We start from the raw sequence: 26,827 nt of genomic DNA, 5'->3' as shown, positions 1-26,827 counted from the left end.
TTCCGATCGATTGGTGTAAGAATATTGAAAATCGATCGGAAAACCGCTGAGCTATTAGCGCTCAAAACCTTTCATTTTTCGTGACGCTCGCGTTTTTCGATTTTTTGGAATGATACCCTATCTCAAAACTTGCCGTAAGACGTAGTCCTACGTCAAAAGCTTTCTAGGTGATTTTTTAATTAACGAGGTTTTTTTGCAGAGTTTTTCGAATTACCATGATTTTTTTAAACGATTTTACGCGCCATGTATCTCTCGTGAAAAAAAGGCTTGAGTAATACACAAAAACCAGAATAGGAAAGTTTCAAAATAAATATTAATAAAAAAGCGAACACATTTTCATTCGAGCAAGATTAATTAGTAATAAATTATAAAGAAAATTTAAAAAAAAATTATAACTTCGACAATTATTTAATGGCGAGCATGTTAGTAGAATCTCAATGAAATTTTCCGTTTTATTCTGCTATACAACAAATTTATGAAAGTAAATATTTTGTATACAAATCACACGCCTGTAAACATTTCTCATTTGATCTTGCATAATAACTTTGAGCTAAAACAATCTGCCAAACTAATTAACAACGCCTAAAGGCGACGGTGGACATCAGAGGGTTAATATATTACTTCGTTTTATTGAAATCGCAAAATGATTTGATAGTATTTTAACTTGTTTAGAGGGATTATTACGGATAACCTATCTTGATATCCGTGTACCATATCATGTTATACAGAAATATGCATTAAATAACATCAATATAACATATTGAGCTATCCGTTAACAAAACAAGTTATCTTGTAGATATCGCTTTGTGATCAAACTTTGCTCGGTTATGGGATACATTGATAACACATTTTGTTATTCACTAGATATTTAAAACAGTGGTTGTTAAATGAGTTAATTAACTGATTTTGTTATCATATCATATTTCGGTGACTTTCGATATATTTCATACAATTTTTTTTATTGATTAAAGTGATTTTAGATTAAAAATATTCAATAAAATGATTTTTTAAAATCTCATATACTACTGCATTTGTTATTCAATACCTTAATAATACTAAAATATGTTATTCTAAACTCTGAATACTTGCTTTGTTATTCAAATAACACAAGTAGTTATTCTTTAGGCCTTAAAGGAGTAAAATTTTGATATTATTTTTTGTTATTTTACCAACTGTCAGCCAAAACAAGACCAAATTTTGATATGAGTTATTCGATTTCTAATAACACATTTTGATATTATTTTGCTCTTCGCTCCTGCTCGGGTAGGTGCTACATTCCGTTATCGAAACTTGACCTTCTTTTTTTATACGATAAACTTCGCAGCCAGCTGTTAGAGTGCAGGACAATTGCAGGGCCATTTGTTACGATCCTATTGACTCTAACAGCTTCTCCCAGTCAAGATTCGAACATACGCAAGTTGGGACGTCGATCCATTTTTTTTTGGTTAATCAACGAACTCGCGAAATAGCAATCCTGAAGGCCATAATGACGGATCCAGTGCTTTGATTTTCATGTCAGGATCGAGCCTAATTTTATATGACGCGAATGATAATGCAGAAACGTCTTTCCCTTTTGCAACTAGGCGAATCGCTTTGACCGGTGCAGGAGCACTCAGATATCAAATTGAGATATCAAATAACGGTTGCGTAACAATCTGGATAGTTCATTTTCCCATGTTAAAAAAAATTTCAGCGTTGGGTTATAAACATCTTTAAGATTTGACGCTTCTTTATCGACAGACTTCGCAGCCGGTTTTTAAAATACGCAGCCGATTATTTGTTAGACCAGCATCGTACCTCGAAGCTAGCTGGAGAAGAGATTGAGATAAACGGTGTCCCGCATTAAATTGCACCACGGAAGAAACGCTGTAGAAAATTACCTAATTGACCGATCCTTTTCAAACTTTCAGACAACAAAATATAACTTATTAGTAAGCTTTTGGCATATTTGTTTCATTCAACTTCAGTACCATAACCGTATGCTCGCACCTTACGCTTAACTCTACTCAAAAAATTTTGTACAACCTAGCTGCAGCTTCATCTGTACGGAAATTCACTTTTTCTTCATGTTTTCCTCAGACTTGACCTCCTTGGGATGCTTCCATAGTGCCTGCTTCATAATAGGCCTAAGGCCTTAGTTCCGGCTCGTTGGAGGTGTTCGTGTCCTTTGGTACGAAAGTGACTTCGTTAGCTTCGTACCACTCCAATCCATCCTTTGAATATTGACACGAAGCTAGATCCGGACAGAAGATCATAGGGCCCTCGTGTTGCTTCGACAGAGGAAGCAGATGCTTCTGTAGACACTCTTTGAGGCAGATTTGCCCGTTTACAGTCCCGGTAGTCACGAACGGCGCACTCCGTTTGTCACATGATGTATTTCTTGACCAAACCATGTATTTCTTGGCAAACTATGAAAGTTTCTGCATTCTTATTTCCTCCGGAACATCAAACTTGTGCTGGGTGGTGAAGTACAGTAGCTCCGGAAGTCCCCCTTGACGTATTTTTTGTTTCCGTGTTGGGTATTTTTATCACTGCGACCATTTGTTTGATCTATTGTGATATATTCCCCGTTTTATTATAGCTATGTTGTCAAGATGACGCACCACTATCAGAAGTGATTGTCATTGTTTGACTAATAGCATTTGTCCAGCCCGGTGATGCACTTCGGATGAAGTGCACTACTGCGCTGGGAGTTGTTCTCCAAATATCAGAGGGTTCTAACAGCCCTCTTTCGAAGAACCTTAATCTTTTATTGAGAATTGCCGGACATCGGCATAACAGGTGTTCCGAGTCTTCTTTTTCTATGCCGCAGAAGCGACATATATCATCATGAAGTTTTCCCATTAGCTTCAGATGATAGCGGCTCGGACAATGTCCTGTTATAAGACCAGTATAAATGCTTAGATCTTTCTTCGAAAGCTCCAGTATTTTGCGAGTAATTGAAACGTTTGGAGAGATGAAACGTTTCGACTGCCTAGCATTGAAAGTGTTATTCCAATTTGATTCCACTTTCGTACATTCCCATGCTTTTAGCTCCATTTTTAAAGCAGAAGCAGATAAGCAACAGAAGGGCTCAGGTCCTACAAATTGATGAGATGATCCGAGTCTTGCTAGTGCATCAGCTCTCTCATTTCCATCAATTCCACAGTGACCTGGGACCCAGTACAAGTTGACTTGGTTACGACGAGACACTGGAGTGATTGAATACATTCCCAGACAAGTTTTGATGTGCATGTCGCCGACTTTAGAGCGTTTAGAGCTGCTTGGCTGTCGGACATGATGCATATATTTGAATGTTTATAGTTCCTGCGCAAGCACACAGTCGTCCATTCTAGAATTGCTTGTATTTCAGCTTGGAATACAGTTGGCCATCTGCCCATAGAAATTGACATGTCTATTCCTGGGCCAGTGACTCCTGCTCCCACTTGATTGTCCATTTTTGCCCCTTGACGTAAGTCTCATCATTTAGATGAGATAGTTGAGGATTTTACAGGCGTTTGCGCAAAATAAATTCGCGACGTTGCTTTTCGGGTGACGTCATTTTTTGCAATTTTCGAAAAACTGACCGCGATAAAAATAGAGTATAAACAATACACTCTAAACTATTTCTACCCAAATTTTCAAGAGAAAATACCCAATGGGTAATTTTCTACAGCGTTTCTTCCGTGGTGCAATTTGGTGTGGGACACCCTTTACATGTGCCGCCGCTGAAAAAAACATGGTTTCGAGAAAAGCGCGTTTAAACTATTGCACAGCGATGCCAACCGGTTTTTACGAAAATCTGGAAAACAAGAATAAAAAAAACGGGAAAAAATTTAGCTGCCATTTGGCTAAGGGAAAACAGTGTTTGAAAAATGTCTAGTTTGTCTGACTAAACATCAAAAAGTTTGGAAAACCCAGACAAATTTAGACAGGAACGGTAAACGTATAGATGCTGCAATGGGCAGCCGATCAGGTTTTCACGGAGATGACTAACATGAGCGAGGCGTCCAAGTCCATATTCAAAGCAAACACAACAGTTTAGTGCAACACGTAACCGGTTCATAGAGCTAGCACTTGGGTTGACGTGCAATAGATCTCCGAAAAGAAAGTGAGACAGTATCAAGGCCTTGAAAAGTTTGAGCTAAGTGTCTACTAGAGCAGCAGATGCACAAGCATGAAGCGAACGAAGACAAGCATAGATTTTGCCACATTGCTGGTTTATAAGACCGTCCCATTGGAGGTCCGCTTGAAAGAAAAAGCCAAGATTCACCGCTCGATCCGTCTAATTAATAGACTAAATTTAGAAACAGGCCGAAAATATCGTCCAGTACCGTAGTAGTTTGTCAACAAGTCAAAATTATGAGTGTAAACTATGCTACAGGCGTCTATAGAAGTACTAAATATATGATTATTATAATATAACTTTAATAGAAAATTTTTCTGATGTTTTTGTGGTTAACTCATATATTTTCTTTTCCTATTACAGGTGTAAGTGCAAAGTAGGCTGGGCAGGTGACGGCTTCTATTGTGGTTCGGACAGAGATTTGGATGGATGGGCAGATTTTGATTTGGGATGCAGTGGAAACAGATGTCGGCAGGATAACTGTATTAATATTCCTAATTCAGGCCAAGAGGATGCTGACGGAGATGGCATAGGCGATGCTTGTGACCTCGATGCGGACAATGACGGCATTCTCAATAGTCCGGTTATAAATATAGTCTATCTGTTTTTTTTTGAAAATAATTCATTTTATTATGTTTTACAGGATAACTGCCCCCTTGTGCATAATCCGGATCAGTTAGATACAGACAAGGAAGGAGGGGACAAATTGGGCGATGCTTGTGATAATTGTCCTACAGTTGCAAACATTGATCAGCACGATGTAGATAAAGATGGCATTGGTGATGCATGTGATCCAGACATAGACAATGACGGAATATTGAACGAAAATGACAACTGCCCCAAAAAATCTAACTCTAATCAACTTGATAGCGATGGAGATGGTATTGGAGATGTATGTGACAACTGTCCAAATGTGGCTAATTTGAATCAGGTATAATCTTTTTATCTATTGTTTTGTCCAATGTTGACAGTGTAACTCTGCGCGCGTATCCTAGCAAGTTTAAAATATTGCTTGAACTATCATTCTGAGGTTGTGCCAAAACCTAACAGGCTGTGCCCGAACTCATTTTTAAGTTTTGTGCGCGGATCCTGTGCATCGATTCGTACTTAAGTACATGTTTGCGATGAATTGGGCGATGTTTGATGGTCGGCAGGCACACATACAGCACAGCATGCATTGCAAACTCTGCGTGCCTATGGCAACGTATAATACATATACAATTGTGTTTATTTTATCACACAATGATTTGCAATAATCATATTGCTGTCATTATCATAAAAAGAACATAGTAGGCCTTATTCTGCACTACAACAAAAGTTAATGTAAGATTTATTTTTTTGAGATAGAGTAAGGTGGGGCAAAAATCCGATTCAATGATTTATCAGTGCCGATTCCGCATAATTTGACAACATTGATATGGACTTGACATACTTTGACAGCTTAAAGTCCATCGTATATATTTACTATTTACAAATCATAATTGCTGAGTTAAATGGAAATGTTCAATTAGTGCGGTTTGGATGTTTTATTTCGCAATACAGGAAACGCAATATAAACATAGTTGAAGTAGCATTTCACATTACTAAAGCATCTCTTTTGAAAATGCGGTGAGAAAAATTTACAAAATATATTTCTATTTTACATAATGTAATCAAATCCTGCCAAGCACCAAATGGGACAAAAGGGCAATTCAATTGGTGTATTAGCAAGTGCACTAATTTCATAAATTCAAAGTTCGAACTTTTGCCTCGCGGTCAACGCACTTTTTCCGTGCTAATTTGGCAAAAGTGCGATTCGGCACCTGATCAGAAAAATGATGAATTTTAATACTATTACTCCAGATGATTTATAGCTGAATGTGAAGATGTTGAGTTGTTACATCAATATTAAATTTAGTTTACTGTTGTGCTTCATTTCATGAAAATTGAAGACAACTTCAAATGTCGCACTTATGCCCCACCTTACTCTAATGGATATTCACGAAGAAAATCGTAGGAAAGTTTTACGAAAAATAAAAATGCCCACTAGCGTGGCAAAAGTTCGTTTGAATCCAATTCATAATTACAACGCATTATTTACTTGTCCATGAATCGCAATTTTGCTCCGCCCGTGAATCGCATTTTGCCCCACAAGACTTTTTAAGGGGTTTGATCAAATTATGGAAATAGAAATATATTTTGAGAATTTCTCTCACCGCATTTTTAAAATAGGTGTTTGAGTGATGCGATACGCTGCTGCAATGCTTCAACAAGCAATAGCCTCCATATCAACAGGAGCCGTATTTGCCATATAACGAAATATTACATCAAAACCGCTCCAAAGTAACATTTGCACTTAATTCAGCAATTATGCTTCATAAACAACAAATGTTTACGATAAATTCAAGCTATCTCAGTATTCGACCATTCATACTAATGTTGTCAAATTACGTGCAATCTGCACTGATAAAGCTTTGAATCACACTTTTGCCCCTCTTTACTCTACACATATTCACAAATATGCAGTTAATTAAAGCAAAATTCATTAATATACGAGAACAAATTGGAAAACTCCTTTTAATACTACAATATTTTATGTCTAAAGCTTGCCACTCACTAAAGAAGGCTACAAGTCCTAGCCAAAACGGCTTGTAGCCTTCTTTAGTGAGTGGCAAGCGACTTTACATAATAATTTATTATTATTATTATACAAAACTCATTAAGTCATTCATATCTCCGTTATGTTGCATGCAGCATATCTCAAAAATATTAAAATACTTCTACCGATTATTTGGTACTCTTGTGCGCACTAAACAAGCGTATTTGTATAGGTATTGCGTCAATTTTCTTCTGATTTTTGCTCTTTTCATTTTAAAAGGGCATACCTCCAAAACCGTGCCTACGCTTTTTTTTTAAATTTCATCCATATATAGTGGTAAGTGCTGCAAATCGGCTGGTGTACTCATATTTCATGGAGACTTTTTTTTATAATAACGGTCTGGGGAGCACCGTGTAAGCACAATTGTATATGTATTTTGTCTTTTTCTACGAGATTTATGCCTTTTTAACTTTAAATGGCCATATCTCCAAAACTGTGCCTACGATTTTTTAAAAATTTTGACTGAAGATGGTGGAAAGTAATACAAATCGACTGGTATACTCAGATTTTATGGAGAATTTTTTTTGATAATAACGCTATTTGGAGCACCGTGACATTGTTTTTCAGCCATCAAATTGCTTCTTCAGCATCATCAACGGAGAATGTCCTTTAACGGGAAATGAGCAGTCATCAACTTTTCGTTAGAGAGCCCAATTTTGGAAGCAGTTTTTGGGCCCAAAAGCGGAGTTTTGTTCGTAAAATTGTAAATACTGCATTCTTCTTGGGAATCTGAACACTTCAAATATATTTTCATGAACAAAATTTTTGTCTCAAACAAAAAAACTGCTTTTGAAATTGGTAGAATCGATGACGACTAATTTCACCTTAAAAGGCTGGATGATATAATGACTACCCGTTTCAACAATGACCTGCTACCGTCGGCTATTGCAAACGATCGCTCAACCACTTAATCTTTCTAGTACCTTTTTGTTACCATTTAATTTAAATTAATTGCTAAATTGAATATTATTCAAACTTCAAAACTCAATTTAAGTCCATTGTACTTACAATGAACATACCCGCTCATGAGAGTTTTATGTTTTCCTCTAAGGTTTATTATTATTATCTACTAGCCAGTAGCGTAAAGATTGACCTTTTTCTAATTTGCTACTTGCGGATTCTTTAGTATTGTACATCACAAAACTTAATTTAAACAAATTACTTAACTACTAACATTAATTGCGGTTCCAATATTCGAGGCAGCCCTTCTTAAAAACTTTTTCAGAAGTTGATCGTTTAAAACCGGTGGTATTGATTTATAGTTTATCACACCTCTAACAAACAGTGAGTTTGAGTAGTTAGTCGAACTGTTGAGAGGAATTATCGGGTTCTGCAGGTGACGTCCTTGGAATAGCAACAATTTCTCGAAGAATACTGGCGGAGATTTCGTTCTTATCAGCTTGCGAAGGAACATACATGTGCAGTGCACGTAGAAATTCTCCAGTGGGCATCCGATCAGAGTTTTCTGCAATTGGATTACGCGCGCATAACGGTTCAATCCGTAAATAAAGCGTATACATGAATTCAGCGCGACTTTTAGCCTATCCATGGACCCCGCACTTGGTCTAACGTAGGGTAGATCACCAAATATGAAATGAGGTAAAATCAACGCTTTGAACAGTATCAGGAGTGTGCTGGTTGGGGCAGTGGAAGCAGAACCGTAGAATGATCGAAGGCTTGCGTAGATTTTCCCGCATTGCTGATTTAGTCATGCTGTTGTATTTTGTACAACACGTGTAGGTTTTTGAATGCCATATTGTTAAAAAGTTATAAATCGTTGTTTAACTAACGTATATTCTTCAATAAACTTGTTATGAGCAAAATGTCATAATTATGCAATGCATTAAAACTTTAAATTGTTAAGAAAATAGATCAGCATAAACCGACATTACAGAAATGAAGCAAGCAGAATGTGAGGTGTACCGCCATTGACTCCAACCGGAATTTTCTCTCGTTTCTTCATATGGAAAAATGGTGTTTTTCTGCAGCAAAACTATCAGCAAATGTGAATTGTTTAAAATGCATCTGTTGGTAGTAGAGTAATTCGGGGTCAAAATTAAGGTATTTTTTTATAATCAAAGTCCTACTGTACCTAAACAAACAAACAGAGAGGTACAGTCAACCAAAAAAGTATTCGGACAACAGCGCATAAAATTTTCTTTTAGTAATTTTGCACAGTATTTTTGCAAAGAATGGTAACACATATTTTTTAAAACAATGTTTAACTAAAGCATATTTATATGCACAACGAAAATTCGGGGAAAAGCTTTCCGTTTTGAAGATAGGTTACATACAGTTTGAATTCCTCAAAAATGCAGCCAAAAAAGTATTCGGACAGTTAACTATTAGTTGAAACAAATGTCCTTTCTCGCTCAACTGCTACCTTGTAGGACCATTTACATTCTTGATGACCTGTTTTAATCTGTTTGGGATAAAATTAACAATTTTTCAAATATCCCTCTGTGAATTGGGAATTGGGTGTTGGGATGCATGGAAAGCTTGGAGGTAGCAAAGATATATATTTTTGGATAGAACTAAGTGTAAACTCAATTATCTGAACAATTTTAGGTGAAATTAAAGCAAAATTGTAATTGTGCGGTACATACATATTGTACCGGGATGTTGAAACTAAACATACTGTCGATAATTGTAAGCGGTAGGCACCATACAATTGTCCTAGAGCTATCGAAACATCAGAATTCAGTCTAGATTTGAACCCTTTTGAACATCTTTTTAGATAATTTCATTTCTAAATGAGAAATCATTCGATATCTTATCACAATGGCTTAAACCGAGCTCTTGTAAAAAACTGGTCAGCAATTCACAGAGGGATATTTGAAAAATTGTTAATTTTATCCCAAACAAATTAAAACAGGTCATCAAGAATGTAAATGGTCCTACGAGGTAGTAGTTGAGCGAGAAAGGACATTTGTTTCAACTAACAGTTAACTGTCCGAATACTTTTTTGGCTGCATTTTTGAGGAATTCAAACTGTATGTACCCTATCTTCAAAACGGAAAGCTTTTCCCCAAATTTTTGCTGTGCATCTAAATATGCTTTAGATAAGCATTGTTTTAAAAAATATGTGTTACCATGCTTTGCAAAAATACTGTGCAAAATTACTAAAAGAAAATTTTATGCGCTGCTGTCCGAATACTTTTTTGGTTGACTGTATACTATATTCAGCAAAGTTGTGTATTTTTACTATTTACTAGTGATACAACAATTACAAAGAAGAAAAGATGGCTAAAAAAATAAAATGTTGTCTTCTGTTTCTTTTTTCTCAAGCTGTATTTCCTTTACAAAACTCAATAGTTATATAAGTGTTTGCCAAGCTCCTACCAACAAAACATAAAAAAGTTTATTCCAATACGTTGTGTAGTTTCTGAGAAAAAGGTACATTAAGTTTTAAAATCGTGGTTTTTCAGGAGCGATGTTTTATTCCGACGAGGTTGTTCCACGCCGCACTGGAATGCTTATGTGTATGATCGTTTTACGGCCACTTCCCGTGGTCGGATCATTACAAAGTTAGAATCAAAATAAGCGGAAAATATTGCACAATCAAAATCTGAAATAAAAAATAATGGAATTTTCAAAAGTTTAAGAGGTTTATGTCCCCTTAAGGTTTATTCCAAGCACAGGATATAGTTCAATGATTTAATATTGAATCATAAACAAGTTCAACCAGCATTTAACAGTAAATTTAGTTTATTATGTATAAAGAAAATATGTTGGTCTTTGTAGTGTTCGGCAGTGTCAGTTACTTTCAATTTCTACCGAAACATTTCGGAGCACAAAACAAGCACATCCATTAAAGTCTACGTTCGTCTAAAAACTGACTCTTTGTTTAAGTGCATAATATAAGTATAATCAATATATATAGAATGCCAGTGTCGCTGCAGTGCGCGTGGTAAACATCATACATATTCAGATAATGTATTTACAGTACATATGCATATGTGTGTGTGCCTGAGATTCATCAAAAGGGGAATCTCATTGTCAAACTTTGACAACCAGTTTGAAATTTCGAATATGGCTGCCAAGTAATGTGATTGTAAACTTCGCTTGCTTCAAATTTCTGAAAAAATCGGTGCAAAAAGGCGCAGTTTTGGGATTCAATTCATCCGGGCGAAAAGAAAATTAGCGTTTAAAAACATTTCACTGGCATGAAAAGACAGCGATGAGCGCACTGATGATAGTACCATCCAGCGCACAGATAAAGAACAGATAAATAACAATGAGCAACTTTGACAATGAAGTTCCCGATTCACAGACTTGATACAGATTGTTAGCATCATGTTTACCACAATGAGTCCCGTAGAATAACAGCGACACTGGCATTCTATATATATATATATATTTTTTTCTCTTTTCAACGACGTATAGCAGTCGGCTTTTTTTACTTTTCTGTTGGGAAGAATAAATGCTTAATGCGAGAAATGAAGATTCAGGCAAACTGAAAATTCTTGATATTAGGCCAAAAATATAGACTTAGCGAAGGTGAGAGTCGAACTCACAGCTCCCAATCTCTAGTTGAGCGTGTTGTTTAACCAATTACACCACTAAGCCGTCTATACTCTGTAGTCTTATATCAAGGTTTTGTTATGACGCTTGCCTGATTCTATCATTCATTCGCACATTTATCCAGCGCGAATATATTTTTGTTGACTGTATGTGTTGTGACCGCACAGATTGATAGACATATAGCTATTCGGTTTGCGCTTAGCAACGATAGTCGATAACCGTTCGAGCCAGCTAGCATTGGGCGATACTGCGAGAAGTATCGATATTCGAATATCGATACAAATTTTCAAAAAGTATCGATCCGACTGAAATATCGGGCGGCAAGCATCGATACCAGTGGTATCGATATTGGTATCGATACACTGGCAGGGTACACGCAACCCCAAAGAAAACCATAGTTTTGTTTAAGTTTATTAAGCTAAATAAGCTTAATTTTTAGAAAATTATATGCGTGTGCTTTTGCTGCTGTTGATTCTCTTTCCTACTCATACGAAATCTCGTTAGGAACGAAATAATAACTGATGTCGCACTGGTCAGGCCTGCGGTTTTAAACTCTTTTGACCGGAAACTGCAACGAATTGCTCAGGATTGCTAATACATTTATTAGAAAATCTAGCGGAATGATGGAAATAAAAAATAAATTTTAAAAATCGAACAAAAAATACAAATCCGTTTTCTTAAGTCGGTAAACCGATTTTTTGCCAAATTGACCGGTCACCGGCTTTGCAAGTGAAAAACCGGCCGGGCCGGCCAGAAATCGACCACTCAGCAACCTTACAGACAAAAATGCTAGAAATGGAACTTATGAATATTAAACGAGGTAACCATATCGGTCGAACTAAAAAATCAGAACATTTTCTGCCCAAACATGCGAATTAAGATTTATATTCGACAAACCAACTAATTTAACCCCCTTCCACTTCTGTTTACGCTACAGAAGGTACAAGCCATACAAAACTGGACAAATATGATGACCGTGAGAATGTACCTCTACAACCATACAGATAACCAAATTAAACACTTTTCTCTACAAGTGTTTTGGAGACTTCAGATCAGCGATGACCAAACTGCCCCTTTTAGAAATGATTCGTGCGACTTGCGGATTGTATTGAGGTGGAGGAGAATTGTAAATTATTTTTTTAATGGCTGAGGGTATATCTAATTTAACCGAGGTGCCTCGTGCTCGTACGCGCTGTGGAGCCAAATGCTTTCTAGTATGAACGCTATGGCGAAGTTAGCTAATCTTAACTATCATGGAAATTGCACCGAAAACATCGAAACAGTAAACATCGAAACATTAAAATAAATGTAGAACGTAACACTTGCTGAGACAGATGAAAGTTAAACATTGCTGAAATTTGTTTGCTATATCAAGAACTCGCAAGTCAGTTTCAACCTGGTGTCGATGGTGCATTCGTACAACATGCCAGCCGGCAGGTGTACGATGGGAATCTTTCAAAGTAGTGCCTGCAGCTCGTGGTTTATACGTCTGGACCGCTCGCTGCTCCCAGTTACCAACACCTTGCGTTCAAATACGGCAAATGCACTTATATTTTGCGTACGGTTTATGCTCCTTGATCGAAATCACTTACGAAGGGAAAAGTAGACCAGATATAGCTAGAATGCGTCGTTGAATCTGCTTACTCGTATTATTAATGGCGGTTGCCAGAGATCCCTAATTTATGAATTCATCAACCCCTTCCAGTTCATCTCCGTCAAAAGTCACTCCATGCACTCAGGGTTTCTTCACTTAACAACGCGGTTGACGGCCTAGCGTATCCAACGACATCCATCTTCGAGTGCCAAGACAGCTAGCTCCATTGAGGAAAGCAAAGCTTCACTCAGCAAGTGCGAGTAGTTCTCAGCAACTTGCGAGTTGTCTAATTGATCGCATTTGAAATTAATTTTAAAATCGGAGCAGGAATTGCACTTGAAATTTTACTTAAAATTGAACTTGAAATTAAATTTGATATTGAACTTGAAATGGGAACTGAAATTTAACTTAGAATTAAGCATGGCATTATGCTTAAAATAGAACTTCAAATTGATATTGTGCTTTGCAGCTGTACCTGGATTAATCCAGATTATTTTCTCTAATGCCAATGTATATGACAAAACAAAACAGCAACATTGCAGTTGTTACTCTTTCTCACTCACAACATTCGCATTGTCGCAGTTTTTGTGCCAGTCGCACTTTTAGACTGCGGTGTTCAGTAAGGTGCAAAATGCGGGATATTGATGATCAAATGATATTGGACTTCAGTTTGCATCAATTTCAACTTAAATTTGAACTGGAATTAAGACTTTAAATTGAACTTAAAATTAAACTAAAAGTGGAACTTGAATTTGGATTTCAAATTACACTTAAAATTGAACGTTAAACTTAAGTTTGGGCCAATTCAGACTACAATATATAAATTGGACTTGAAATTACACATGAAATAGAACTTATAATGAGACATGAAATTGAACTTGAAATAGGACACAATAGAGAACTTAAAATTTTACTTGTAACTAACCTTGAATTGGATGTAAAATTTGACTAGAAATTATGCTTACAACTTTGCCAGAAATTGGAGTTAAATCGGACTTAAAATGGAACTTCGAATTGAACTTGAAATAGGATTTGAAATTGAATTTGATTTTTTACATCGCCCAAGAAATCCGACTTGAAATTGGATTTCAAATTGAAAATGAAGTTTTACTTAAAATTTGATTTAAGACTGGAACTAGGAATGTATCTATTTTTGCAGAGTTAGTTTATTTATCGAAAAAAATTAGCCGCCGTACTTTTAATTAGGTACACCTCTTATTTTAATTTCTATAAGTTCGAGGAGGTGAACGAGTTTGTATACTTCGGGTCGTTGATGACGTCGGATAACAACTGCAGCAGAGAAATGCACCTCACCATTCTTGTCGGAAGTCGTACTTACTACGGATTCTACAAGACCATAAAATCTGGCAAGCTTCATCCTTGTACCAAATGTACCATGTACAAAGCGCAAATAAGACCGATAGTCTAAGGGCACGAAACGTGGTCAATGCTCGACGGAGACTTGAACGCACTGCAGCGGCCATGGCCACTTTTGGACGTTGTGTGCTTAGGATCATCTTTGGTGGTGTATGGGAGTACGGTGTATGGAGGAAAAACATGAATCACAAGCTGGCGCAGCTTTTCGGCGAACCCAGTATTCAGAAAGTTGCTGAGACTGGAAGGGTACAATGGGCGGGACATGTTGTGAGAATGCCGGAAAACAATTCCGTAAAAATGATGTTTGCCTCGAATTCGGTTGGTACAAGGTGCAAAGGTACGCAGCGTGCTCGACGGTTAGACCAAATGGACTCCATTTAATGGAGCAAGTCCTGGAAAGTGTGGGACATTCGAGAAATTGGAGGCGAACAGCCATGGACCGAGTTTGTTATGCAGGTGAAATCCTAACGGACATCGCATTAGTATAAGTAAGGTTATTAATTAGGATAAGTATTTTAGTTTCTCTAGCTTTTACTATAAAGGTATCGATACAAATATCGGCGTTTTAGCATCGATACTGACCGGTATCGGGACACTCAGTATCGATCCAAAATATCGATGTATCGGCCCAAAAGTATCGATTTTTTCGATACAGATACAGTATCGCCCAATGCTAGAGCCAGCGGTTACATGTAGTGTGAGGATCCACTACGTATTGTTTCTTTTTTCTCTTTTCAACGACGTATAGCAGTCGGCTTTTTTTACTTTTCTGTTGGGAAGAATAAATGCTTAATGCGAGAAATGAAGATTCAGGCAAACTGAAAATTCTTGATATTAGGCCAAAAATATAGACTTAGCGAAGGTGAGAGTCGAACTCACAGCTCCCAATCTCTAGTTGAGCGTGTTGTTTAACCAATTACACCTGATAGAATCAGGCAAGCGTCATAACAAAACCTTGATATAAGACCACAGAGTATAGACGGCTTAGTGGTGTAATTGGTTAAACAACACGCTCAACTAGAGATTGGGAGCTGTGAGTTCGACTCTCACCTTCGCTAAGTCTATATTTTTGGCCTAATATCAAGAATTTTCAGTTTGCCTGAATCTTCATTTCTCGCATTAAGCATTTATTCTTCCCAACAGAAAAGTAAAAAAAGCCGACTGCTATACGTCGTTGAAAAGAGAAAAAAATCAGTGGGGTTGTGTACAAGACACGACCGCATATATAGGTGACGCAGGACTACGTAAGTCTCTTTGTAGTGATAGTAGCATGTATTCATGCTCATAATCATTCGATTCTTCATGTATACATGCTATATGCAACATATATACATGCTACATGCGTTGTATGTGACATTTATCAAAGTAGTAACATTGCATACGTTCAATTCTCAAAAGATTGTGCATTTGAAAACAATTTAACAAAATCAAGAACACAAACTATTGCTTTCCTGCTACCTTACTAAACTTAAAGATTGTTTTTATTACCCATGGTTCCCCACGTTGAAGGGATTTTACCAGTTCAATCCTATTTTATCAACAGCACATCTTTTCACTACACTTCTAATGAAACGGCAAGCATGCGTATTCATACAGAGTCGTATTATAAGCGAACACTACAGCTGTAGCACATGTGTGTGTGTGTGTGTGTGTGTGTGTGTGTGTGTGTGTGTGTGTGTGTGTGTGTGTGTGTGTGTGTGTGTGTGTGTGTGTGTGTGTGTGTGTGTGTGTGTGTGTGTGTGTGTGTGTGTGTGTGTGTGTGTGTGTGTGTGTGTGTGTGTGTGTGTGTGTGTGTGTGTGTGTGTGTGTGTGTGTGTGTGTGTGTGTGTGTGTGTGTGTGTGTGTGTGTGTGTGTGTGTGTGTGTGTGTGTGTGTGTGTGTGTGTGTGTGTGTGTGTGTGTGTGTGTGTGTGTGTGTGTGTGTGTGTGTGTGTGTGTGTGTGTGTGTGTGTGTGTGTGTGTGTGTGTGTGTGTGTGTGTGTGTGTGTGTGTGTGTGTGTGTGTGTGTGTGTGCGTGTGTGTGTGTGTGTGTGTGTGTGTGTGTGTGTGTGTGTGTGTGTGTGTGTGTGTGTGTGTGTGTGTGTGTGTGTGTGTGTGTGTGTGTGTGTGTGTGTGTGTGTGTGTGTGTGTGTGTGTGTGTGTGTGTGTGTGTGTGTGTGTGTGTGTGTGTGTGTGTGTGTGTGTGTGTGTGTGTGTGTGTGTGTGTGTGTGTGTGTGTGTGTGTGTGTGTGTGTGTGTAGATATCAAATTCGCCAGGTTTAATCGTCTCGCAGTAAAGATTTTGCGATCTGTTGGGACAATGAACTTGTGTCGTTTTTTCTGACACACTTCCCTAACACAGACATCAAATTGGACTAGGTTTAATCGCGTTCGTAAGAAATCTGTTGGCACGAGAGGGCTTTGTCACTCTTTCTGGCGTACTTCCCAAGCAAGGACATCAAAATGGTCTAGGTTTAACCGCGGTGTTAAGAAATCTTGTTGAAATGAGGAAACTTGGTCACTTATTTTGGCTTACTTCCCAAGCACAGATATCAAATTGGTATAGGTTTAGATCAACGTAAGAATCTTCCAACCAATCACGAAGCGAGAATTCTGGTAAAACATAGGTTCATTATTTTCAATTTTTCAATAATTCAACATCAAGAATCCATACTTTTCTTTCTTTAGGTAAATTCTTAGAAGATTTTCCGAACAATTGGTGTAAGAATATTGAAAATCTATCGGAAAACCGCTGAGCTATTAGCGCTCAAAACCTTTCATTTTTCGTGACGCTCGTATTTTTCGATTTTTTGGAATGACACCCTATCTCAAAACTTGCCGTAAGACGTAGTCCTACGTCAAAAGAAACAATACGTAGTGGATCCTCACACTACATGTAACCGCTGGCTCGAACGGTTATCGACTATCGTTGCTAAGCGCAAACCGAATAGCTATATGTCTATCAATCTGTGCGGTCACAACACATACAGTCAACAAAAATATATTCGCGCTGGATAAATGTGCGAATGAATGATAGAATCAGGCAAGCGTCATAACAAAACCTTGATATAAGACCACAGAGTATAGACGGCTTAGTGGTGTAATTGGTTAAACAACACGCTCAACTAGAGATTGGGAGCTGTGAGTTCGACTCTCACCTTCGCTAAGTCTATATTTATGGCCTAATATCAAGAATTTTCAGTTTGCCTGAATCTTCATTTCTCGCATTAAGCATTTATTCTTCCCAACAGAAAAGTAAAAAAAGCCGACTGCTATACGTCGTTGAAAAGAGAAAAAAGAAACAATACGTAGTGGATCCTCACACTACATGTAACCGCTGGCTCGAACGGTTATCGACTATCGTTGCTAAGCGCAAACCGAATAGCTATATAGGCCCAGACACAATGCATACGGATTTTACTACGTTGCGGAAATTTGACAGAAAACCCATGTAAAAACTGTCAAATTGCCGCAACGTAGTAAAATCCGTATGCATTGTGTTTGGGGCTTATGTCTATCAATCTGTGCGGTCACAACACATACAGTCAACAAAAATATATTCGCGCTGGATAAATGTGCGAATGAATGATAGAATCAGGCAAGCGTCATAACAAAACCTTGATATAAGACCACAGAGTATAGACGGCTTAGTGGTGTAATTGGTTAAACAACACGCTCAACTAGAGATTGGGAGCTGTGAGTTCGACTCTCACCTTCGCTAAGTCTATATTTTTGGCCTAATATCAAGAATTTTCAGTTTGCCTGAATCTTCATTTCTCGCATTAAGCATTTATTCTTCCCAACAGAAAAATTCTATATATATTGATTCTACTATAATATATCATGCCCCAGTATGTGTAAGAGCTGAATTGAACGATTTATGATTTCTCTCTTTGTCTCTTATCGTTCGTATGACGAACTCTCGCAACACATGCAAAGGAATTTCAGTACACTGAAGCAAATAATTTAGTTTCATTAGATCTATTTTTTACACTGATTCATCTAACTCGGCACGTTCCCTACAGTCTTTTCGAAATAAACTGAATGTTGTAATTTTAATCAAAAGCGTAGCGGGAAAATTTTACAAGCTTCAAATAAAAAAACAGAAACAAGTGAATAAACAAAACTTAACTTAAATCTAAACGGATTAAACTTAAAGTTATCAGATATCAGAATAAAAAATATATTTGAATCGTTTAGGAGCAAAAATAAAGATTTCGGTATGCTGGGATTTAATGGCCGTATTGTTTTAAATGTTTAAAATTGAATTTTATTTTTAATATTCACCAACCATAATTAAAATACTTATAAAAGCGCATTTGCATTAGGTTTGCTAATAACATAACGGCCAGAAGAACACTATCGACCCAGTTTCTTTCACCTTTTGTTTGCTGTGTGCACCCACAAAATCAGCAATCCATACTGAATACGTCGTCTCAGTTCATCGCACGCATCGTCGAAGTAGGGGAAACAAGGGAGACTTGATCCCCATTTTGTTTTTTGTATATTTTTCAAAAGTCTACTAGAAAAAAAACCTGGGTTTTCAATTTTTCGGCAGTTTACAATACAGCTTACTACCAACAATTTATCAGTTAGTGATACGTAGCGCTAAACAAAAGATATGAGATATTTTGGAAAGTACAGAAAATTGTACATATTCAAAATATGCGGGAGACTTGATCCCCCGTTTAGGCACAATTGATCCATTTGCAAATATATATTTTTAAAGCTCAACTTTCATTTGGAAGTTTTATTAAAATAGGCCTAGTTCATATAGTATCATTATTTAGTGTATAACAGTTTAATTCAAAAGTATAAAAAGTATTTAGAAATCGTTAAGTGCATCGATCTGTAAAAGTATAGCTTTGGACATCTTTTATAATTTGCGACGAGAACTTTTTCGTTGGGTTTTAATTTTTGAAGCATTATATTTTTCCTGTTTAATAATCAGAGCAGCCTCCAGCTTCTATTTCGTTGGTGCATCTGTAAGGATGTGTATCTCCTCGTTTTCATACTCTTCGCATATTTTTACGTGGTGATGCCTTTGGCAATGGTTTTATATTTACAGGTGTTTTGATCATTGTATTGTTCGGAATCATCGATTTTGGTACCTGATTAACAGAATTCTTCAAAGAAGATGAGCTGTTTTGTTCAGATGAATTCTTTGTCCGAGCAGTCTTTCTTCATCCTTGGAAAATGCACAGGTTGCTCCTCCGTAGTCCGTTTGGTAAATGATCTTTTCAGAAGCATTTTTTCGCTTTCTCACATATCGCTTAAGTGTCATTACATTCAAATTGAACATTTTTGCGGTCGTTTTACCCGGATTTCCAGACTATTCGTGATTTTTACATAACGAATGTTTACGACATGGAGAATTGTTCATTTTATTATTTACGACATAACGGCCTCCAAGCTCTTCACTACCTAACAAAAGGATCAAGTGTCACTGAAATTATGTGGATCAAGTGTACCTGTCGTAGTAAGTTTTACTGAAAATTAATTTTGTAAAATATACACAAGTTTTATTGTAAAATGTATACAGCATCAATGAATAAACATGTTTAGCTAATTTTTTGTTTGAAAAGTAATTCAAAAATGTCAAGGCAGTTTTCCGTAGCCAAAAAGTTGGACTTCACTAAAAAAAGAAGTATAGAGAATTATTCCGTTGCAAATCTTATTATATTATATTTTCCTTGCAATGTAAAAATTTATTACATTTTTGTTTTGCAATTTTGTTAGTTGAATGAAATGTACAACTTTGTTTTTTTCTACATAAAAACAACATTGTATTTACTGAGAAACAATGAATGGATCAAGTGTCCCAAGGGATCAAGTCTACCTGGTCTCCCCTACATCGCATGACGTTACCAATGTATCATACCAAAGTGTGAACCATTTGATCAGAGTATGCGGTACGCAAAAAACTTTAAACGCTGCGATGAGGCAAGTTTGAGTTGAACGTGAATCAAACAAAAATGACTTCGATTCAACTTGGGTCTAGTATATGCCAACATTGGTTTTGTCTACATGAAACTAGAAATACGTCTCCCTAATGTGGTTCTGAGTTAGGAGAGAGAAAAGTGAGACGCGCGTGTGTAAAATATCTGTGATCCACAGGGCCTGGGAGGTGAAGTAGGTTCGAATCCAATTATAACTGGCTCTGTTTATAGCTTGGTTCGGTACACATATTTACTAAGCGTTGCTTCAATGACCCTCTCTTATATAATTTTCCGGTCTTTCCCTATCCGATTCTACGCGAAAGAAAAAATTTAATCTGGCACGGTTCTGGAACTTTCTCGTCAGGAAGTACACGGACAATAAAAACTTGAAGACTTATTTTGTGGACTGTATATGACTCAAAATTGTACAAGCGGTTTTTTAAGTACCAATCAACTAATCTAGTGGACGATTTATTATGATAATTAATAAAATACAATCAAAGTGACCTACAGCAAATACAAACGACACACAAACCGTTGCTAGAGATACTAACAGACATTTACTGCTCGTTTTACCGGACTACTAAAAACAGAAAAAAGTGACACAATAACAACAAATTATTATGTTAAATGTACAACATAAAGAGGACGCCATTTGTAAATTACATGGACGATCACAAAGTAGATATGTACACACATACACTAGACAACAGAACGTACAGCCTCTTTTCCTTGAAAAAGGTGGAATAACGCCACGAAACGTCTGATATAGAAGCAAAACATCGTTTTAGTTGCTAAATACAGTCTACATACCGGAAAAACAGAAACTGAAAATTACATTTGAAAATTTAACAGAAGTTTTAGGGAATAGGGACATGTAAAAGCAAAGCCTTGGACCTTAACGTCTTTCTAAGACTTGACCCTTCTTTATCGACAGACATCATAGCCGGCTATTAGAGAACAGCTGTCCTAGGACAGTTACCGGACCAGTGCAACCCTAGGACAGGACGTGCCAAGTGTCAACCGCGGCGTTGACCCAAAATTGACTCAATTTATGATTGGCTGAAAGCGACAAGCAACCGTTGACTGGAAAATATAACGCGCAATCGCTATCAGTGTTGCTGAAACTCATTACCGTGACTGCACATAATTGCGATCAGCTCCTAATTCCGATCACTCAACCTAAATGGTCAATTTTTAGAAAATTGAGCCAAAATCTGTAGCAAATGAGCACGCTTAGTTATTGTGCCATGTGTTCATGTGTCAGTTGTTGAAAAATGACTGCCTTAGGGGCACCATGCACTTCAAAATAAATTAATTTCGACAGGCAGTAGCAAAAAAGGCCCTTTCTTAGCCGAAGTGCTAAGCGCACGATCAAATTTGCTAAGATCATAGCAGCGTGAAAACATATTACCTTCTTCGGTATTCTATGATAACAAATAGATACAAGCATATGTAACCGTTCTATATCAAATTTGGCTGAAAAAATGTTGAATTTGCGGAATTTATTCCATTAAAGTGATTGATCGGAATTATGAACATAATTTTTTTTCTGCTTCTAATTCCGATCACTATATCAAAGTTATAAACTGACAAAATGCAAGCTAACGAATTTGCTATTTGGATTTTATGATAATGATAACATGGTAGGATTTTCGAAATTTTTTGACGTAGAACTACGTCTTACGGCAGGGTGTCAACCAAAATTTGGAGTCCTGCCACTGTCACGAAAGAATGAAAGATTTTGAACGCTAATAGCTCTTTGAATTAAATTTCGATCATAAACGATGCAGCAATTGTATGGCTTTCTTGAAAAGATTGTTTGTCAATCGCTAAATAGTGAAAATTAACGAAAGTTTTCAAGCTAAAAATTTTACATACATTTTCCGCATGATAGTGTTGCTTCCAGGTACGGACTATCTTATTGATGCATGTGCTATTAACCTTCCTAGTGCATTGGGGTCGTTTTCGACCACCCCATCGACATCTCTATATCGAGCTGCAGTGAACGTCAGCGACAGCATGTCCTGGGCTCAAAATTTGACAGCGGGCCCAAATCAGACTGCTGACAGTTGCTGTTTTCGGCCCATCAGCATACTTACAAAGCTTGATACTCAGTAACGGAACGAGCTAGAGACTTGAAATTTTCTGACTTTTCTTAATTTTGGACATTGTGGGGGAGTTTCAGCTTTCAGCGACATCTAGAAGAGCCACAGCAAAAAAGTTACATATTATGCATTGGGGTCGAAAACGACCCAAGTTTTGAAATTGCTCTCATTCATCCATTTTCAATCCGAATTTTATTTTCTTTACCTCGTGTGAAAGGTATGGCCAAAACCTGGCACCCAAGGTATATAAGGGAATATTTGATGACTAATGGCCACTTCTGCGTCGGTTCCGGAACACCCACTACTAGGTCCCGGGGACATTTTTATACTTTGAGGTAATTCATTTTACGGCACATCAAATCACATTGGCTTGATAAAATAAGACTAGTGGAAGAACAATCGGGACATTTTGGACCCTAATGGCCACTTCACCATCGGTTCCGGAACATCCGGTACCCGGTTTTTGAGGACAATTTTGAATTTTAGGATGATTTATATTGCGACACGTCAAATTACATCAGCTTGATAACATTGGACTAAATACGGTACAGCAAGATAATATTATTATTATATTGTTTGTTTTTTCTCACTTTACGCTATTTTACGCTACACATATACCAATATGGTGTAAAAAGTTTTTTTTTAATATTCGAGGTTTCTTCTTGAAACCCTGCCTCACGTAGTTCTATACGCCAACTACGCGGTCATGTCTGGAACACAACCGTTCTGATTTGATTTTTACTATTATTTATGATCAAAGCTTTATGAAAAAGTCGAATGTGGCCCAATTTTATTGTAATTGTAACAGTTGAACAAAGATAAAAGAAGAGGAAAGTTTCATAATCCGCTTGTCGAACTTTTGAGTACACAAATTTTATGAATATTAAGCTAATGATAATAATGATCATTAACGCAAGCAGAAGATGACTGGTAGGGGGATTGTCGCAAACTACATAAATGCAATACATTTCAGATCCATTTGGTACGAGTTGACAATAGTTTTATCCATTAACAGCTCATCACGACGTGATTGGAATTAGATACACCTGTGATCGGAATTAGAATCACCCCTTATAATGATGATCGGAATTAAGTGCACTGATACACTGAACTTTGATGCATTTTTTTAACTTTCGGTAAATAATTTAGGCATTTTTTTTTCCATGAAACATAATTGAAAATACTTGCTAAAGACACATACCGTGTAAATAAATATCAAAGCTATATTTTTCAGTGGGGACTCAAAGATGAATCATGCCTTAGGTGATCGGAATTAGGTGCTTTCACGGTAGTAGGAATACGAATATTAGTTAATATTTCCGAATTTTGATTTCTTTTGTATTCTGTAGTTCTAGGCTTGGTTCTATGTTAGTATTGTTTGTACACAAATTTTAATTCTCAAAATGAAATGGAAAACATGATTTTGGTCGCATAAACTGTGCGTATTCGGGAGCCGTTGTTCGGCAAACGAAGTTAATCTTAAAATAATATGTGCAGGCAACACTAGCGCAGAGTGTACAAAGAATTTTCAAACGGGATGGCGGCCATAATGAAAAGAAGAGTAAGAAGCCAGATGGCACGTCCTGTCCTAGGTGCAACCAACGACCGAAACGGTTACATTTTTTCTGTACAGTATTGTCAGTATGCAGTGCCATGTCATAATCTTAGCCAATACCGTCGCTTCGCATTGTTTCTCTGTATCTCTTGATGTGTTGAAACTAGCTGGAATATGTACATGATAATAAGCAAACATTCTTATTTCACTGTGACCAGTCTAAAAAATGTCACAGTATAGAAGTGACAGGCATTCGCAGCTTTTTGTTTACAGTTCTAGCTGGAATAGTATGGACAAGCGATAGAGAATAAGGTGGAATCATTGATGCGTTTCCCCTGAATTTTATGTAATGAAAATTGTTGAATTTTTGCACGGTTTTGTGGTTGATCACTACTTTAAAGATTTTGTATGATTAAATGCAGCAGAGTTCGTTTTCAATTTTGGGAACGTTCTTCTTTGAATCCGCATTATTTGGGGAAAAGCTGTAGGCATACGAATGAAGCAGCAAACGAGAATACCAAAAACCACTACACCTTTTGTCATGCATGATGCTAGAATGTTGAAGCGTGTCTATGCCGCTCCGAAGTTTGTGCGACACGACGAGCAAGCGATGTTATCGTTATTCTGGCATTTCTTCTCGGTGCGTGTGTACTAGAAATCTGCCGCATGACTGGTCGCAAGAAATAATGCCAAATGTCTTCAGATTTTGGTCACCAACCAGTACATTTTACCCCTCTGAGTGCAACAATCCTACTGACTCTATCTGGCAGCATCCGAGGCAGAAGCCGAGATGCGAACATACGACGACTGGCTTGTTAGACGAGCATCGTACCTCGAAATCAACTAAGCGGTTAGGGACATGTGAGGGTAACGTATATATTTTGGCCACGTAGACGACATGCATTTCCTCTTTTGATGAAAACATTTGAAATTCCGGAAAATTTCATTACCGTGAAAGCACCAGTCGCCGCGCAGTTCCAGTAGCCGCGCACCCGGCAATATTTTCATTAATTATATAAAATTAAGATAAAAAGATACAATTATATGCATACATTTCTGTTGTTACACCTTTTCTATTTATGTTAAAGCAAAATAGACAATCAGGCGACGCTTGAAGAAGCAAAGAAAAAATAAATTCAAGCGGGTGATTCTACAAGACTCCATCTTTGCAAATTTGTTAGCTGACAAACTAAAAAAGTGTATTCTTGGATTTAAGAGTTTCTTGGGACGCATAGCAAAAATATTCCACAAAAACGGAAACAAGAAGTGAACTAAACATTTCTTCATATGAAATGCCGCACATTTTGATCGTTGTTGCATTTTTCCTGGTATTTTCGAGTGTGCGGCCATTGGTACAGCTAAAATATTACCTTATCCTATCGCCGCGCATGGGTCTTTGGAAGATAGCATCTACTTATAGAACCAGGTAAAGGTTATGGAGAATGTTCTATTGAACAACAGTTTTTCTCAAGGGAGGGATTGTTTTGCGTTTGGATGTATATAGAAGTATTTATCATATATTTTAAATTATTTTGCTTAAAAAGACAAATATCAGAAAAGAACTATTGAAAAACATGTTTATGATAGTAAAATTTATAACAACATATTAGCAGTCGAATATAATATAAATGTTTATCGAAATAAATAAGTACGAAAAGTCCGCGGCGATTAAACCATTGGTGTACTGCAATGGAAACGGAGCAAAATTGTGTGCGCGGGGATTGGTACATGTACATGATGCACTCGAAGTCGTATTTTGCTGGTTAGTTTTGAATATTTTTACCTGAAAGGACGTTTTTAATATTTTTACCTGAAAGCGTAATAAAAACACTAACCAAAAATGTATATTGCATAATAATATGTAAAAGAAATATTTTTATACATGCATTTGTGTACCAGCCAACGTGCGCGGCGACTGGTGCTTTCACGGTATATGTTTTGTAGTATAGATACTTTGAACCCTCCTTCACACAGCAGATATGTCGAAACGCACGCAGGTACCCAAACATGCGTGGGGGGCTTCGTAGCCGCAAGGTTACCGAGTCTGCTTTGACAAGCGAGTGGTCGTGGGTTCGAATCTTAGTAGAAGAATCAAGCCATTCGATGTCAAATGACTTTAGCATGGGTTTATTCTCAGGCCCCTCATTTACCCTTCCTTTATGCTGAATTCTATATATTTACCCACTGAAACCTCTTGACAGAGCAAAAGTTCCTCCTACAGACCTTTCCATTTATGTGTGTGTTGGTGCTTGAAAATGAGGCAAACAGGCATCAGCTCTTCTCCAAAATGAGGCAAATATCATGTACATACACGGGAATTTCGTGTTCGCTAGTGTGGATGCTTGAGCTGTCAGAAAGCTCTATAGTTAAGTGTACTGGTCAGAGGAACGAAGGAGTCCTCGCCAGGGACGGCTATAATATGGGATAGTGCTGCCAGCGAGGAATAGGGGAAACAAGGAAGACTTGATCCCCATTTTGTTTTATTTATATTTCTCAAAGGTTCACTAGAAAAAAACCTATTTTTTAATTTTTCGGCAGTTTACAATAAAACTTACTACCTACAATTTATCAGTTAGTGATACGTAGCGCTAAACAAAAGATATGGGATATTTTGGAAAGTACAGATAATTTTACATATTCAAAACATGCGGGAGACTTGATCCCCAGTTCAGGGACAATTGATCCATTTCCAAATATATATATTTTTAAAGCTTAGCTTTCATTTGAAAATTTTATCAAAATAGGCATAGTTCATGTTTAGTGTACAACAGTTAAATTTAAAAGTATCAAAAGTATTTAGAAATCGTTTAGTGCATCGATCTGTAAAAGTATAGCTTTGGACATCTTTTATAATTGCGACGAGAACTTTTTCGTTGGGTTTTAATTTTTGAATCATTACATATTTCCTGTTTAATAATCAGAGCAGCCTCCAGCTGCAACTTCGTTGGTGTATCTGCAAGGATTTTTGTCTACACGATTTCTTACTCTTCGTATATTTTTACGTGGTGA

At 37.1% G+C, this 26,827-nt stretch overlaps 1 protein-coding gene across 1 annotated transcript in view; it reads left to right on the top strand.

Moving 5' to 3' along the window:
- Positions 1-26,827, top strand: part of LOC128741476 (cartilage oligomeric matrix protein) — a 204,958-nt gene that overhangs the window by 149,493 nt on the left and 28,638 nt on the right. Inside the window, exons 13-14 of the mRNA XM_053837321.1 lie at positions 4,469-4,688; positions 4,749-5,036. Coding sequence (XP_053693296.1) covers positions 4,469-4,688; positions 4,749-5,036 — 508 coding nt within the window. The remainder of the gene's footprint in view (positions 1-4,468; positions 4,689-4,748; positions 5,037-26,827) is intronic.

The sequence above is a fragment of the Sabethes cyaneus genome, chromosome 3 (genome assembly GCF_943734655.1).
Source record: "Sabethes cyaneus chromosome 3, idSabCyanKW18_F2, whole genome shotgun sequence".
Lineage (NCBI taxonomy): Eukaryota > Metazoa > Arthropoda > Insecta > Diptera > Culicidae > Sabethes > Sabethes cyaneus.
Note: the sequence above shows the minus strand (reverse complement) of the source record. Positions and strands in the feature narration are given on the sequence as shown.